Genomic DNA, 12,638 nt, shown 5'->3' on the forward strand with positions numbered 1-12,638 from the left:
AATTTGTTGCAGGTTCCTTTCTCCTTCCCCCGGACAATTTTCTCCCCATGCCACTTACCTTTCCACGCCCCAAAAGGCGAAACCCTCCCAAAACTGCTAACTTGGAGACGTGGACAGGCCTTTGACAGCAGCTAGCGGAACACAACAAAAATACGTACGTACGCCATGGTTTCTAGCGGTGGAAATTATGAAATACATCTGGTATAAAATACCCTACACGTTTTAATCAAGACAAGAGGCTGGAAATCGACGTGTAGGGCGGCTCGTGCTTGACTCCGTGGAGAAGGCAGGCGGGCGTGGCCGTGGTCAGTCAACGGAGTGATCGATCCAAGCAAGCTGCTGCCGGTGCTGCCGCATATCACTCTCGAGAAGTCATCAGAGGCGCCAACCCAACGAGCCTGTCCGGTCGCTTCCCCCCCTCCCTATATCCTTCTTCCTCTTCTTCCACCTCCGTACTGTGACTTGTTACTCCATTTGGATCAATCGGCCGGAGCTCTGCGCCACCTAGCCGGGGAGCAGAGCGGATAAGCTAAGCTTCGGCGGGCATGGGGAACTTTTGCGTGTGCATGGGCGGCTCCGCCAAGTGCGCCAGCGCCTCCACTCCCTTCCAATCAAGTAAGCCGCTCGCCGCCGTCCTCGATATCTTTGTTTCTTGATTTTTCTTTTGTTGAGAGATCATCAATCAAGGGAGGGAATTAATCGTGTGGATGCGTCGATTGTGTTTCGTTCAGAGGTGAACCCGAGGAGCAGCACCTCCAACTCAAACTCCAAGGCGTCGCGCCGGAGCAGCTCCGGCCCGGAGAAGCCGCCGCAGCCGGCGGAGGCGCCGACGGCGGCGGGGGAGGCGCAGGCGGTGCCGCCGGCGTCGCTCAAGTCGTTCACCATGGCGGACCTGCGGGCGGCCACCAAGAACTTCGGCTCCACGTCCTACCTGGGGGAGGGCGGGTTCGGGTGCGTATACAAGGGGTGGATCGACGAGACCACGCTCGCCCCCGCCAGGCCCGGCGCCACCAACGCCATGATGGTGGCCATCAAGAAGCTCAAGAAGGAGAGCTTCCAGGGCCACCGGGAGTGGCTCACCGAGGTCACCTACCTCGGCGACCTCCACCACGACAACCTCGTCAAGCTGGTGGGCTACTGCTCCGACGCCGACAGCAACAAGCTGCTGGTGTACGAGTACATGCCGCGCGGCAGCCTCGAGAACCACCTCTTCCGGCGGGGCAGCCAGCCGCCGCTGCCGTGGTCCACGCGCGTGTCCGTCGCCGTCGACGTCGCCCGCGGGCTCGCCTTCCTCCACTCCCGCGACGTCATCTTCCGGGACCTCAAGTCCTCCAACGTGCTCCTCGGCCCCGACCACCGCGCCAAGCTCTCCGACTTCGGCCTCGCCCGCGCCGGCCCCACCGGCGGCAAGAGCCACGTCTCCACCCGCGTCGTCGGCACGCGCGGCTACGCCGCGCCCGAGTACGTCGCCACCGGCCACCTCTCGGCCAAGAGCGACGTCTACGGCTTCGGCGTGGTGCTCCTGGAGCTGATGACCGGGCGGCGTGCGCTGGACGAGGCCCGCGGGGTGGCGTCGGAGCTGCTGGTGGACTGGGCGATGCCGATGCTGCAAGGGGAGCGGCGCAAGGTGATACGGGTCATGGACACCAGGCTCGGCGGGCAGTACCCTAAGAGGCAGGCGGAGGACATGGCCGCGCTCGCGCTCCGCTGCCTGCAGAACGACCCCAAGTCCCGCCCCTCCATGGCCGACGACGTCCTCCCCTCCCTCGAGCTCCTGCTGCAGCCAAGCGCCGCCAAGTCCTCCTCCTCCTCCTCGACAACGACGTCATCCAGATCGCCGGCCGCGTCGGCGGCACCGGTGCACAGAGGCCACCGTCGAAACAAAGCCTAGCTAGCTAGGAGACTCGGTTCATTTAATTACTGTGTTCAATTAGTGTGTTCGTCTGTGCAGTAGAATGGAATTTGTAGATTGGAAATTGGACATCATTTTCTCTCTCGTTTCAGCCGTTTGGAATATTGGAGTATTATTATTATAGAAGTAGCTCCGGATTGCACAGAGATTGCTGACGGCGACTATCCATTGACTGGCTTGCAAGTTGCGTATTTTTATCAACGTTTACAGGTTAACTGACCTGTGAACACTTCCTAGCCCCATATACACCGTCAAAAAAAAAAATGATATACATGCATGAATATAAAAGTTCATCTTGTGGTGCGCAAGAGGATCTGGACTGCCGTTCGTTTTGCCAAACGCGGGCTTCCCCATAACGAGCGCTACGTCCTTTGCTCTGACGTGCTGAAGATGCTGACCACACACCTCGGGTGCTCAATCTCTAAAATCGCTCGGCGGCCGGGTCGATCTCCCTCGCCATTAACAAGCTGACTGGTATGGTTGTCTTGGTCCATCTGGAAAGAACACAGCGCAAAGCAGTGGCGGAGCCAGGGAATTCGAATGAGGAGGGCCAAGTATTGTTATGTCTTGTTAGAGAGGGCCAGTTCATAAAAATACATCATTTTAGCAGCAAAAACATCAAAGTTTACACTAATACTAGACTCAAATCAGTAGTGTTAGGGGGGGCCAGGGCCCCTGCTGGTCCCCCCTGTCTCCGCCACTGGCGCAAAGTGTTTAAGAATAGGTTCAATTAGCTCGATCTTGTTATACACCAGGTAAACTGTGGTGCTATTTACTAGTACACCGTTGGGGTTAAGTGTCCCGAGTCGCTGGTCGCTAGGGTTTGTTTTGCTTATGCTTGTGGGGTGTTGTTTCTGCTTGTTGGGTTCTAGCCCTTGTACCCCTCGGACTTTGCACTTTGGTTTTCTCTTCTTCTGTTATGATCACATGCAACTCGCCTACATGATTCCACAAAAGTTCATCTTATATTTGAAAGAAGTCCCCGCATATAGAAATGAATACTAATATATTCTTTAGAAACTTAGTCAATTTTAGAAGATCTGTTCATGCATGTCATAATACATAGGGTCTGTCTAGAACTCAGTCGACACTGAAGTCAGCGATGCCCCGTTCGATTTCCTTGTCATTCCTTCGTTTCCCTTTGGGCTTGTTTAATGTGTACAGGGCTTTTTTTTTTGTTCTTTTTTTTCTTGTCTTCTTAGGTGGACTGCTTTTGTCCTTTGTTTTGTTCTTCCAAATTGCTTGTCTTGTGTTGGGCTTTTTTTTTTCTTGCTTGTACGTGGGCAGCCTTCCTATTGTTTTTTGTTCTCTTTCTTTTAGATTGGTTTATTTATTTATTTTCTTTGTTTGTATTTGGGCTGTCAAATATATGGGTGTTTGTGTCAGCTCTCCCAGTCGATTTGCACTGTAGTGTGTCTCAAACAAACATAATGCATACAAAAAGTGTAGTTGTTCTAAAAAAAATGTATTGTGTTTGTATTTCTTTGAGCACATATTGTTGCCACAAAAAAGAAGAAAAATAAATTAAGAAAAAAATGTGTGGTCCATGTGTGCACAAAATTGAGTGGCATTATTTTTTAGATAAATATCCAAAACATCACTAAATTAGAAAAGAAACAATAACACAAATCTAAAACATAAAATATAAATAGAAATAAAAACAGAAACTACAAAATAAAAAATAAAAATTGAAAATTGAAAATAAATTCACATACTGGAGTCTGGAGGGGCGCTCGCGTCGCTGAGCATCTTGTCACCGGCGACTTTCGCCGCGGAAACCTTCGATGTGCCCACCTCGGTGATGCGGCTTCCTTCCTCGCCCGTTCTCTCTCTGTTCCCGGAGCAATGCTACACAACCGATGATTTTGCGGACGATGCATGGACGACACAGGCTAATAATCGTTGGATTGAATCACTCCATACCTAAGCAACGTCAGATCCTACCATCGTCCACCTGTCGTGCATAAAAGGTCGTCTGTGCAGCTATTCCGCTGTCCCCGCTCATCTCTCAGTTCAAACAATACCGTTGGGGTGGCCTCTAGAAAGATGTTGAGGCTCGGTCCACGTTCCAGAGACTTCAAACAGAAAAAAGAACAAGACACCGTCTATAGATACTCCATTCCACCACAACAAACATTTATGTGTCCCTGGATCTAGACAAAAGTAACTATTTCAGCTTTAATATGCTCTTTTTCCACAAAAACAAATTAATTTTTTGTTCTGGTTCCTTGGGAAAAAATTCAATGCAAAAAAAATGTGTATATGATTTTTAAAAAATAACAAAATGACCAATATATCTTGAAAAATGCCCACTCCCCACTGTGAGAAAATAACAAAGCTAGTTGTGAGATTAGTTGTGTGGCTATAGTTGGGCATGCTTCTCTCTTGTCTCCGCCCTCTCCGACAAAACAAAGGCGCTTACCAAATGCAACCAGGTTAGAAGACATGCAGTTGCGTGCCTATTATGCGACATGCAACTGGCCTCTCACCTCATCCGATAAAAAAACAAAAAAGGTCATGTTGCAACCAAGTTAGAAGACACGTAGTTGCGACCATATTGGAAGACATGCAGTTGCATGACTACATTTAAGCATGCAAGTGCCCCCTGCCACTTGTTATCGCCCCCTCCGACAAAACAATGGAAGCCGCTTACAGTTGGAACCAAGTTAGAAGACATGCAGTTGCGTGCCTAGCGCGGGACATGCAGCTGACCCATCTCCTCATCCGACAAAAATAAAAATAAAAAATGTCAAGTTGCGACCATGTTGAAAGACATGCTGAAAGTGCGTTATATCAACTAGAGGGGGGGGGGTGAATAGGCGATTTTTATGAAAGTCTTCAAAACGTGAGAGTTATGAAGACAAACAGCGAAGATTATGCCTTTTACTATGCAGCGGAAGTTAGATTACACTAGGCCAGCCATGGTCATGTATTCAATAGAGTGAAAGTACAATGACAAACAACTGCAGTGTAATAAGGATCAGGTAGGAAGAAGTTATGAAGCCAAACAGTTCAAACATACACGTTGTGAAGACAAGAGATAAAGCAAGCATGCAATGGCTTCACAATGTGTAACAGTAAGAAAAGGAAGTGAAGATGAAACCAGTGACTCGTTGAAGACAATGATATGTTGGACCAGTTCCAGTTGCTGTGACAACTGTACGTCTGGTTGGAGCGGCTAGGTATTTAAACCTTAGGGCACACAGTCCCGGACACCCAGTCCTGAACACACAGTTCAGGACACCAAGTCCTCACCGTATTCTCCTTGAGCTAAGGTCACTTAGTCCTCGCCCAATCACTCTTGTAAGTCTTCAAGGTAGACTCCCAAACCTTCACAAACTTCGTTCACTGGCAATCCACAATGTCTCTTGGATGCTCTGAACGCGACGCCTAACCGTCTGGAGGATTCACAGTCCTCAAGTGTAATAAGTCTTCAGATCACACGGACAAGAAGACTTAGGTGATGCCCAATTTGCTCTGGCTCTGGGTGGTTAGGGCTTTTCTCCTCACTAGAAATTTTCTCTCAAAGGCTTCGAGGTGGGTTGCTCTCAAACGACAAAAGCCGTGCACTGAAATCTGAGCAGCCAACCGTTTATGGTTGTGGGGGTGAGCTATTTATAGCCACTTGGCAACCCGACCTGATTTGCCCGAAATGACCCTGGGTCACTAAGGAACTGACACGTGTCTCAACGGTCAGATTTCAAACTCTCATGGCAACTTTGCTTGGGCTACAAGCAAAGCTGACTTGTCCGGCTCTGGACAAGATTCGCTCTCATTGTCTTCGTTCGAAGACATAGGTTTTTGATTTAGGCATCACTTCAGTCATTCTGACTGGTTCTCCTGGACCCCACTTAACAGTACGGTGGTTCCTATGACACAACACAAAAGAAAAAGAACTACGAAAGATCTGTTGGGGAACGTAGCATAAAATCAAAATTTTCCTACGTGTCACCAAGATCAATCTATGGAGTCATCTAGCAACGAGGGAGGAGTGGATCTACATACCCTTGTAGATCGCGCGCGGAAGCGTTCAAGAGAACGGGGTTGATGGAGTCGTACTCGTCGTGATTCAAATCACCGATGATCCTAGCGCCGAACGGACGGCACCTTCGCGTTCAACACACGTACGCAGCAGCGACGTCTCCTCCTTCTTGATCCAGCAAGGGGGGGGGGAGGAGAGGTTGATGGAGATCCAGCAGCACGACGGCGTGGTGGTGGAAGTAGCGGGATTCCAACAGGGCTTCGCCAAGCGCTGCGGGAGGAGGGAGATGTGTCATGGGAGGGAGAGGGAGGCGCCAGGGCTTAGGTATGGTTGCCTTCCCTCCCCCCCACTATATATAGGGCCAAGGGAGAGGGGGAGGGCGCAGCCTTGCCCCTTCCTCCAAGGAAGGGTGCGGACAAGGGGGGAGGAGTCCATCCTCCCCAAGGCACCTTGGAGGTGCCTTCCCCCTTTAGGACTCTCCCCTCCTCTTGTCCCTTTGGCGCATGGGCCTCTAGGGGCTGGTGCCCTTGGCCCATGTAAGCCAAGGCGCACCCCCTACAGCCCATGTGGCCCCCGGGGCAGGTGGCCCCACCCGGTGGACCCCCGGGACCCTTCCGGTGGTCCCGGTACAATACCGGTGACCCCGAAACTTGTCCCGATGGCCGAAATAGCACTTCTTATATATAATTCTTTACCTCCGGACCATTCCGGAACTCCTCGTGACGTCCGGGATCTCATCCGGGACTCCGAACAACTTTTGGGTTACCGCATACTAATATCTCTATAACCCTAGCATCACCGAACCTTAAGTGTGTAGACCCTACGGGTTCGGGAGACATGCAGACATGACCGAGATGACTCTCCGGTCAATAACCAACAGCGGGATCTGGATACCCATGTTGGCTCCCACATGTTCCACGATGATCTCATCAGATGAACCACGATGTCAAGGACTTAATCAATCCCGTATACAATTCCCTTTGTCTATCGGTACGACACTTGCCCGAGATTCGATCGTCGGTATCCCGATACCTTGTTCAATCTCGTTACTGGCAAGTCTCTTTACTCGTTCCGTAACACATCATCCCGTGATAAACTCCTTGATCACATTGTGCATATTATGATGATGTCCTACCGAGTGGGCCCAGAGATACCTCTCCGTTTACACGGAGTGACAAATCCCAGTCTCGATTCGTGCCAACCCAAAAGACACTTTCGGAGATACCCGTAGTGTACCTTTATAGCCACCCAGTTACGTTGTGACGTTTGGCACACCCAAAGCACTCCTACGGTATCCGGGAGTTGCACAATCTCATGGTCTAAGGAAATGATACTTGACATTAGAAAAGCTTTAGCATACGAACTACACGATCTAGTGCTATGCTTAGGATTGGGTCTTGTCCATCACATCATTCTCCTAATGATGTGATCCCGTTATCAACGACATCCAATGTCCATGGTCAGGCGTAACCATCTATTGATCAACGAGCTAGTCAACTAGAGGCTTACTAGGGACATGGTGTTGTCTATGTATCCACACATGTATCTGAGTTTCTTATCAATACAATTGTAGCATGGATAATAAACGATTATTATGAACAAGGAAATATAATAATAATCAATTTATTATTGCCTCTAGGGCATATTTCCAACAGTCTCCCACTTGCACTAGAGTCAATAATCTAGTTCACATCGATATGTGATTAACACTCAAGGTCACATCCCCATATGACTAACACCCAAAGAGTTTACTAGAGTCAATAATCTAGTTCACATTACCATGTGATTAACACTCGATGAGTTCTGGGTTTGATCATGTTATGCTTGTGAGAGATGTTATAGTCAAGGGTCTGAATCTTTCAGATCCGTATGTACTTCGCAAATTTCTTATGTCATCTTGTAGATGCAACTACTACGCTACATTTGGAGCTATTCCAAATAACTGTTCGACTATACGAATCTAGTTTATTACTCAGAATAATCTGGATTAGTGTCAAAGTTTGCATTGGCATAACCCTTTATGATGAACTCTTTTACCACCTCCATAATCGAGAAAATTCCTTAGTCCACTAGTTACTAAGGATAACTTTGACCGCTGTCCTGTGATCCATTCTTAGATCACTCTTGTACCCCTTGACTGACTCATGGCAAGGCACATTTCAGGTGCGGTACATAGCATAGCATACTGTAGAGCCTATGTCTTAAGCATAGGGGACGACCTTCGTCCTTTCTCTCTATTCTGTCGTGGTCGAGTTTTAAGTCTTAACTTCATACCTTACAACTCAGGCAAAAACTCCTTTGACTGATCCATCTTGAACACCTTCAAGATCATGTCAAGGTATGTGCTCATTTGAAAGTACCATTAAGCGTTTTGATCTATCCTTATAGATCTTGATGCTCAATGTTCAAGTAGCTTAATCCAGGATTTCCATTGAAAAATACTTTCCAAATAACCCTATAGCTTTCCAGAAATTCTACGTCATTTCTGATCAACAATATGTCAACATATATTTATCAGAAATTCTATAGTGCTCCCACTCACTTCTTTGGAAATACAAGTTTCTTATAAACTTTGTATACACCCAAAACTTTGATCATCTTATCAAAGCATACATTCCAACTCCGAGGTGCTTACTCCAGTCCTTAGAAGGATTGCTGGAGCTTTGCATACTTATTAGCATCTTTCAGGATTAACAAAACCTTCCGGTTGTATCACATACAACCTTTCCTCAAGAAAATCGTCGAGGAAACAATGTTTTGACATCCTATCTGCAAGATTTCATAAATAATGCAGTAATTGCTAATATAATTCCAACAGACTCTTAGCATCGCTACGAGTGAGAAAGTCTCACCATAGTCAACTCCTTGAACTTGTCGGGAAACTTCTTAACGACAAGTCGAGCTTTCTTAATGGTGATATTTACCATCATTGTCCGTCTTCCTTTTAAAATCCATATGTACCTAACAGCCTTACGACCATCAAGTAGTTCTTCCAAAGTCTACACTTTGTTTTCATATATGGATCCTCTCTCGGATTATATGGCCTCGAGCCATTTATTGGAATCTGGGCCCACCATCGCTTCTCCATAGCTCGTAGGTTCATTGTTGTCTAGCAACATGACTTCCAAGATAGGATTACGTACCACTCTGAAGTAGTACGCATCCTTGTCATCCTATGAGGTTTGGTAGTGACTTGATCTGAAGTTTCATGATCACTATCATAAGCTTCCACTTCAATTGGTGTAGGTGCCACAGGAACAACTTCCTGTGCCCTGCCACACACTAGTTGAAGAGACGGTTCAATAACCTCATCAAGTCTCCACCATCCTCCCACTCAATTCTTTCGAGAGAAACTTTTCCTCGAGAAAGGACCCGATTCTAGAAACAATCCCTTATTGCTTTCGGTTCTGAGACAGGAGGTATACCCAACTGTTTTGGGTGTCCTATGAAGATGCATTTATCCGCTTTGGGTTCGAGCTTATCAGCCTGAAACTTTTTCGCATAAGCGTCGCAGCCCCAAACTTTTAAGAAATGACAGCTTAGGTTTCTCTAAACCATAGTTCATACGGTGTCATCTCATCGGAATTACGTGGTGCCTTATTTAAAGTGAATGTGGTTGTCTCTAATGCCTAACCCATAAACTATTGTGGTAATTCAATAAGAGACATCATGGTATGCATCATATCCAATAGGGTGCAGTTATGATGTTCGGACACACCATCACACTATGGTGTTCCAGGCTGTATTAGTTGTGAAACAATTTCCACAATGTCTTAATTCTATGCCAAACTCGTAATTCAGATATTCATCTCTATGATCATATCATAGATATCTTATCCTCTTGTCACGACGATCTTTCAACTTCACCCTAAAATTACTTGAACCTTTCAATAATTCAGACTCGTGATTCATCAAGTAAATATACTCAACATCTACTCAAATCATCTGTGAAGTAAGAACATAACGATATCCACTACATGCCTCAGCACTCATTGGACTGCACACATCAAAATGTATTACTTCCAACAAGTTGCTTTCTAGTTCCATTTTACTGAAAACGAGGCTTTCAGTCATCTTGCCCATGTGGTATGATTTGCATGTCTCAAGTGATTCAAAATCTAGTGTGTCCAAACGGTCCATTTGCATGGAGTTTCTTCATGCATATACACCAATAGACATGGTTCGCATGCCTCAAACTTTTCAAAAACGAGTGAGTCCAAAGATCCATCAACATGGAGCCTCTTCATGTGTTTTATACCGATATGACTTAAGTGGCAGTGCCACAAGTAGGTGGTACTATCATTACTATCTTATATCTTTTGGCATGAACATGTGTATCACTATGATCGAGATTCAATGAACCATTCATTTTAGGTGCAAGACCATTGAAGGTATTATTCAAATAAACAGAGTAACCATTATTCTCCTTAAATGAATAACCGTATTGCGATAGACATAATCCAATCATGTCTATGCTCAACGCAAACACCAATCTCGATGGTAGAGGGAGCGTGCGATGCTTGATCATATCAACATTGGAAACACTTCCAACACATATCGTCAGCTCACCTTTAGCTAGTCTCCGTTTATTCCGTAGCTTTTATTTCGAGTTACTAACACTTAGCAACCGAACCGGTATCTAATACCCTAGTGCTACTAGGAGTACTAGTAAAGTACACATCAACACAATGTATATCCAATATACTTCTATCGACCTTGCCAGCCTTCTCATCTACCAAGTATCTAGGGTAATTCTGCTCCAGTGGCTGTTCCCTTTATTACAGAAGCACTTAGTCTTGGGTTTGGGTTCAACCTTGGGTTTCTTCACTAGAGCAGCAACTGATTTGCCGTTTCATGAAGTATCCCTTCTTGCTCTTGCCCTTCTTGAAACTAGTGGTTTCACCAATCATCAATGATTGATGCTCCCTTTTGATTTCTACTTTCCCGGTGTCGCGAATAGCTCAAGGATCATCATATATGTCCCCGATATATTATAGTTCAACACGAAGCTCAAGCAGCCTGGTGGTAATGACTTCGGAGAACCATCACTATTTCATCTGGAAGATCAACTCCCACTTGATTCAAATGATTGTTGTATTCAGACAGTCTGAGCACAAGCTCAACAATTGAGCTTTCCTCCCTTAGTTTGCAGGCTAAGAAAATCGTCGGAGGTCTTATACCTCTTGACGTGGGCACGAGCCTGAAATCCCAATTTCAACCCTCAAAACATCTCATATGTTTTGCGACGTTTCAAAACCGTCTTCGGTGCCTCAACTCTAAACCGTTTAATTGAACTATCACGTAGTTATCAAAATGTGTATGTCAGATGTTCGCAACATCCACAAACGACGTTCGAGGTTCAGCACACTGAGCGTTGCATTAAGGACATAAGCCTTCTATGAAGCAATGAGGACAATCCTTAGTTTACGGACCTAGTCCGCATAATTGCTACTATCAACTTTCAACTAAATTTTCTCTAGGAACATATCTAAACAGTAGAACTAAAGCACGAGCTACGACATAATTTGCAAAATCCTTTTTGACTATGTTCAGGATAATCAAGTTCATCTTATGAACTCCCACTCAGATAGACATCCCTCTAGTCGTCTAAGTGATTACATGATCCGAGTCAACTAGGCCGTGTCCGATCATCACGTGAGACGGACTAGTCAACATCGGTGAACATCTTCATGTTGATCGTATCTACCATACGACTCATGCTCGACCTTTCGGTCTTCTGTGTTCCGAGGCCATGTCTGTACATGCTAGGCTCGTCAAGTCAACCTAAGTGTTTGCATGTGTTCCGAGGCCATGTCTGTACATGCTAGGCTCGTCAACACCCGTTGTATTCGAACGTAAGAATCTATACACCCGATCATCACGTGGTGCTTTGAAACTACGAACTGTCGCAACGGTGCACAGTTAGGGGGAACACTTTCTTGAAATTTTAATGAGAGATCATCTTATTTACTACCGTCGTTCTAAGCAAATAAGATGTATAAACATGATAAACATCACATGCAATCAAATAGTGACATGATATGGCCAATATCATATTGGTCCTTTTGATCTCCATCTTCGGGGCTCCATGATCATCATCGTCACCGGCATGACACCATGATCTCCATCATCATGATCTCCATCATTGTGTCTCCATGAAGTTGTCTCGCCAACTATTACTTCTACTACTACAGCTAACGGTTAGCAATAAAGTAAAGTAATTACATGACATTTATGTTGACACGCAGGTCATAAATGAATTAAGACAACTCCTATGGCTCCTGCCGGTTGTCATACTCATCGACATGCAAGTCGTGATTCCTATTACAAGAACATGTTCAATCTCATACATCACATATATCATTCATCATATCCTTTGGCCATATCACATCACATAGCATACCCTGCAAAAACAAGTTAGACGTCCTCTAATTGTTGTTGCATGTTTTACGTGGCTGCTATGGGTTTCTAGCAAGAACGTTTCTTACCTACGCAAAAACCACAACGTGATATGCCAATTGCTATTTACCCTTCATAAGGACCCTTTTCATCGAATCCGATCCGACTAAAGTGGGAGAGACAGACACCCGCTAGCCACCTTATGCAACTAGTGCATATCAGTCGGTGGAACCAGTCTCACGTAAGAGTACGTGTAAGGTCGGTCCGGGCCGCTTCATCCCACGATGCCGCCGAATCAAGATAAGACTAGTAACGGCAAGCATATTGAACAAAATCAACGCCCAC

General features: G+C 46.1%; 1 protein-coding gene across 1 annotated transcript; it reads left to right on the forward strand.

Annotated features, from left to right (window-relative positions):
• Positions 1 to 327: 327 nt before the first annotated feature.
• On the forward strand, positions 328 to 1,981 carry LOC119353216 (probable serine/threonine-protein kinase PBL18). The gene is made up of 2 exons (XM_037619812.1): positions 328 to 615; positions 732 to 1,981. Exons 1-2 carry the CDS (start codon positions 546 to 548, stop codon positions 1,889 to 1,891), a joined length of 1,230 nt encoding a protein of 409 aa, XP_037475709.1. The 5' UTR covers positions 328 to 545; the 3' UTR covers positions 1,892 to 1,981.
• Positions 1,982 to 12,638: the final 10,657 nt, after the last annotated feature.

This window comes from Triticum dicoccoides, chromosome 2A (genome assembly GCF_002162155.2).
Source record: "Triticum dicoccoides isolate Atlit2015 ecotype Zavitan chromosome 2A, WEW_v2.0, whole genome shotgun sequence".
NCBI classification, from domain to species: domain Eukaryota; kingdom Viridiplantae; phylum Streptophyta; class Magnoliopsida; order Poales; family Poaceae; genus Triticum; species Triticum dicoccoides.

Bases quoted from the DNA above. Each gene is read 5' to 3' on its own strand.
- LOC119353216 (XM_037619812.1), top strand. From the start codon at position 546: ATGGGGAACTTTTGCGTGTGCATGGGCGGCTCCGCCAAGTGCGCCAGC. The intron at 616-731 runs GTAAGCCGCTCG...TGTTTCGTTCAG, and splicing joins CTCCACTCCCTTCCAATCAA to AGGTGAACCCGAGGAGCAGC.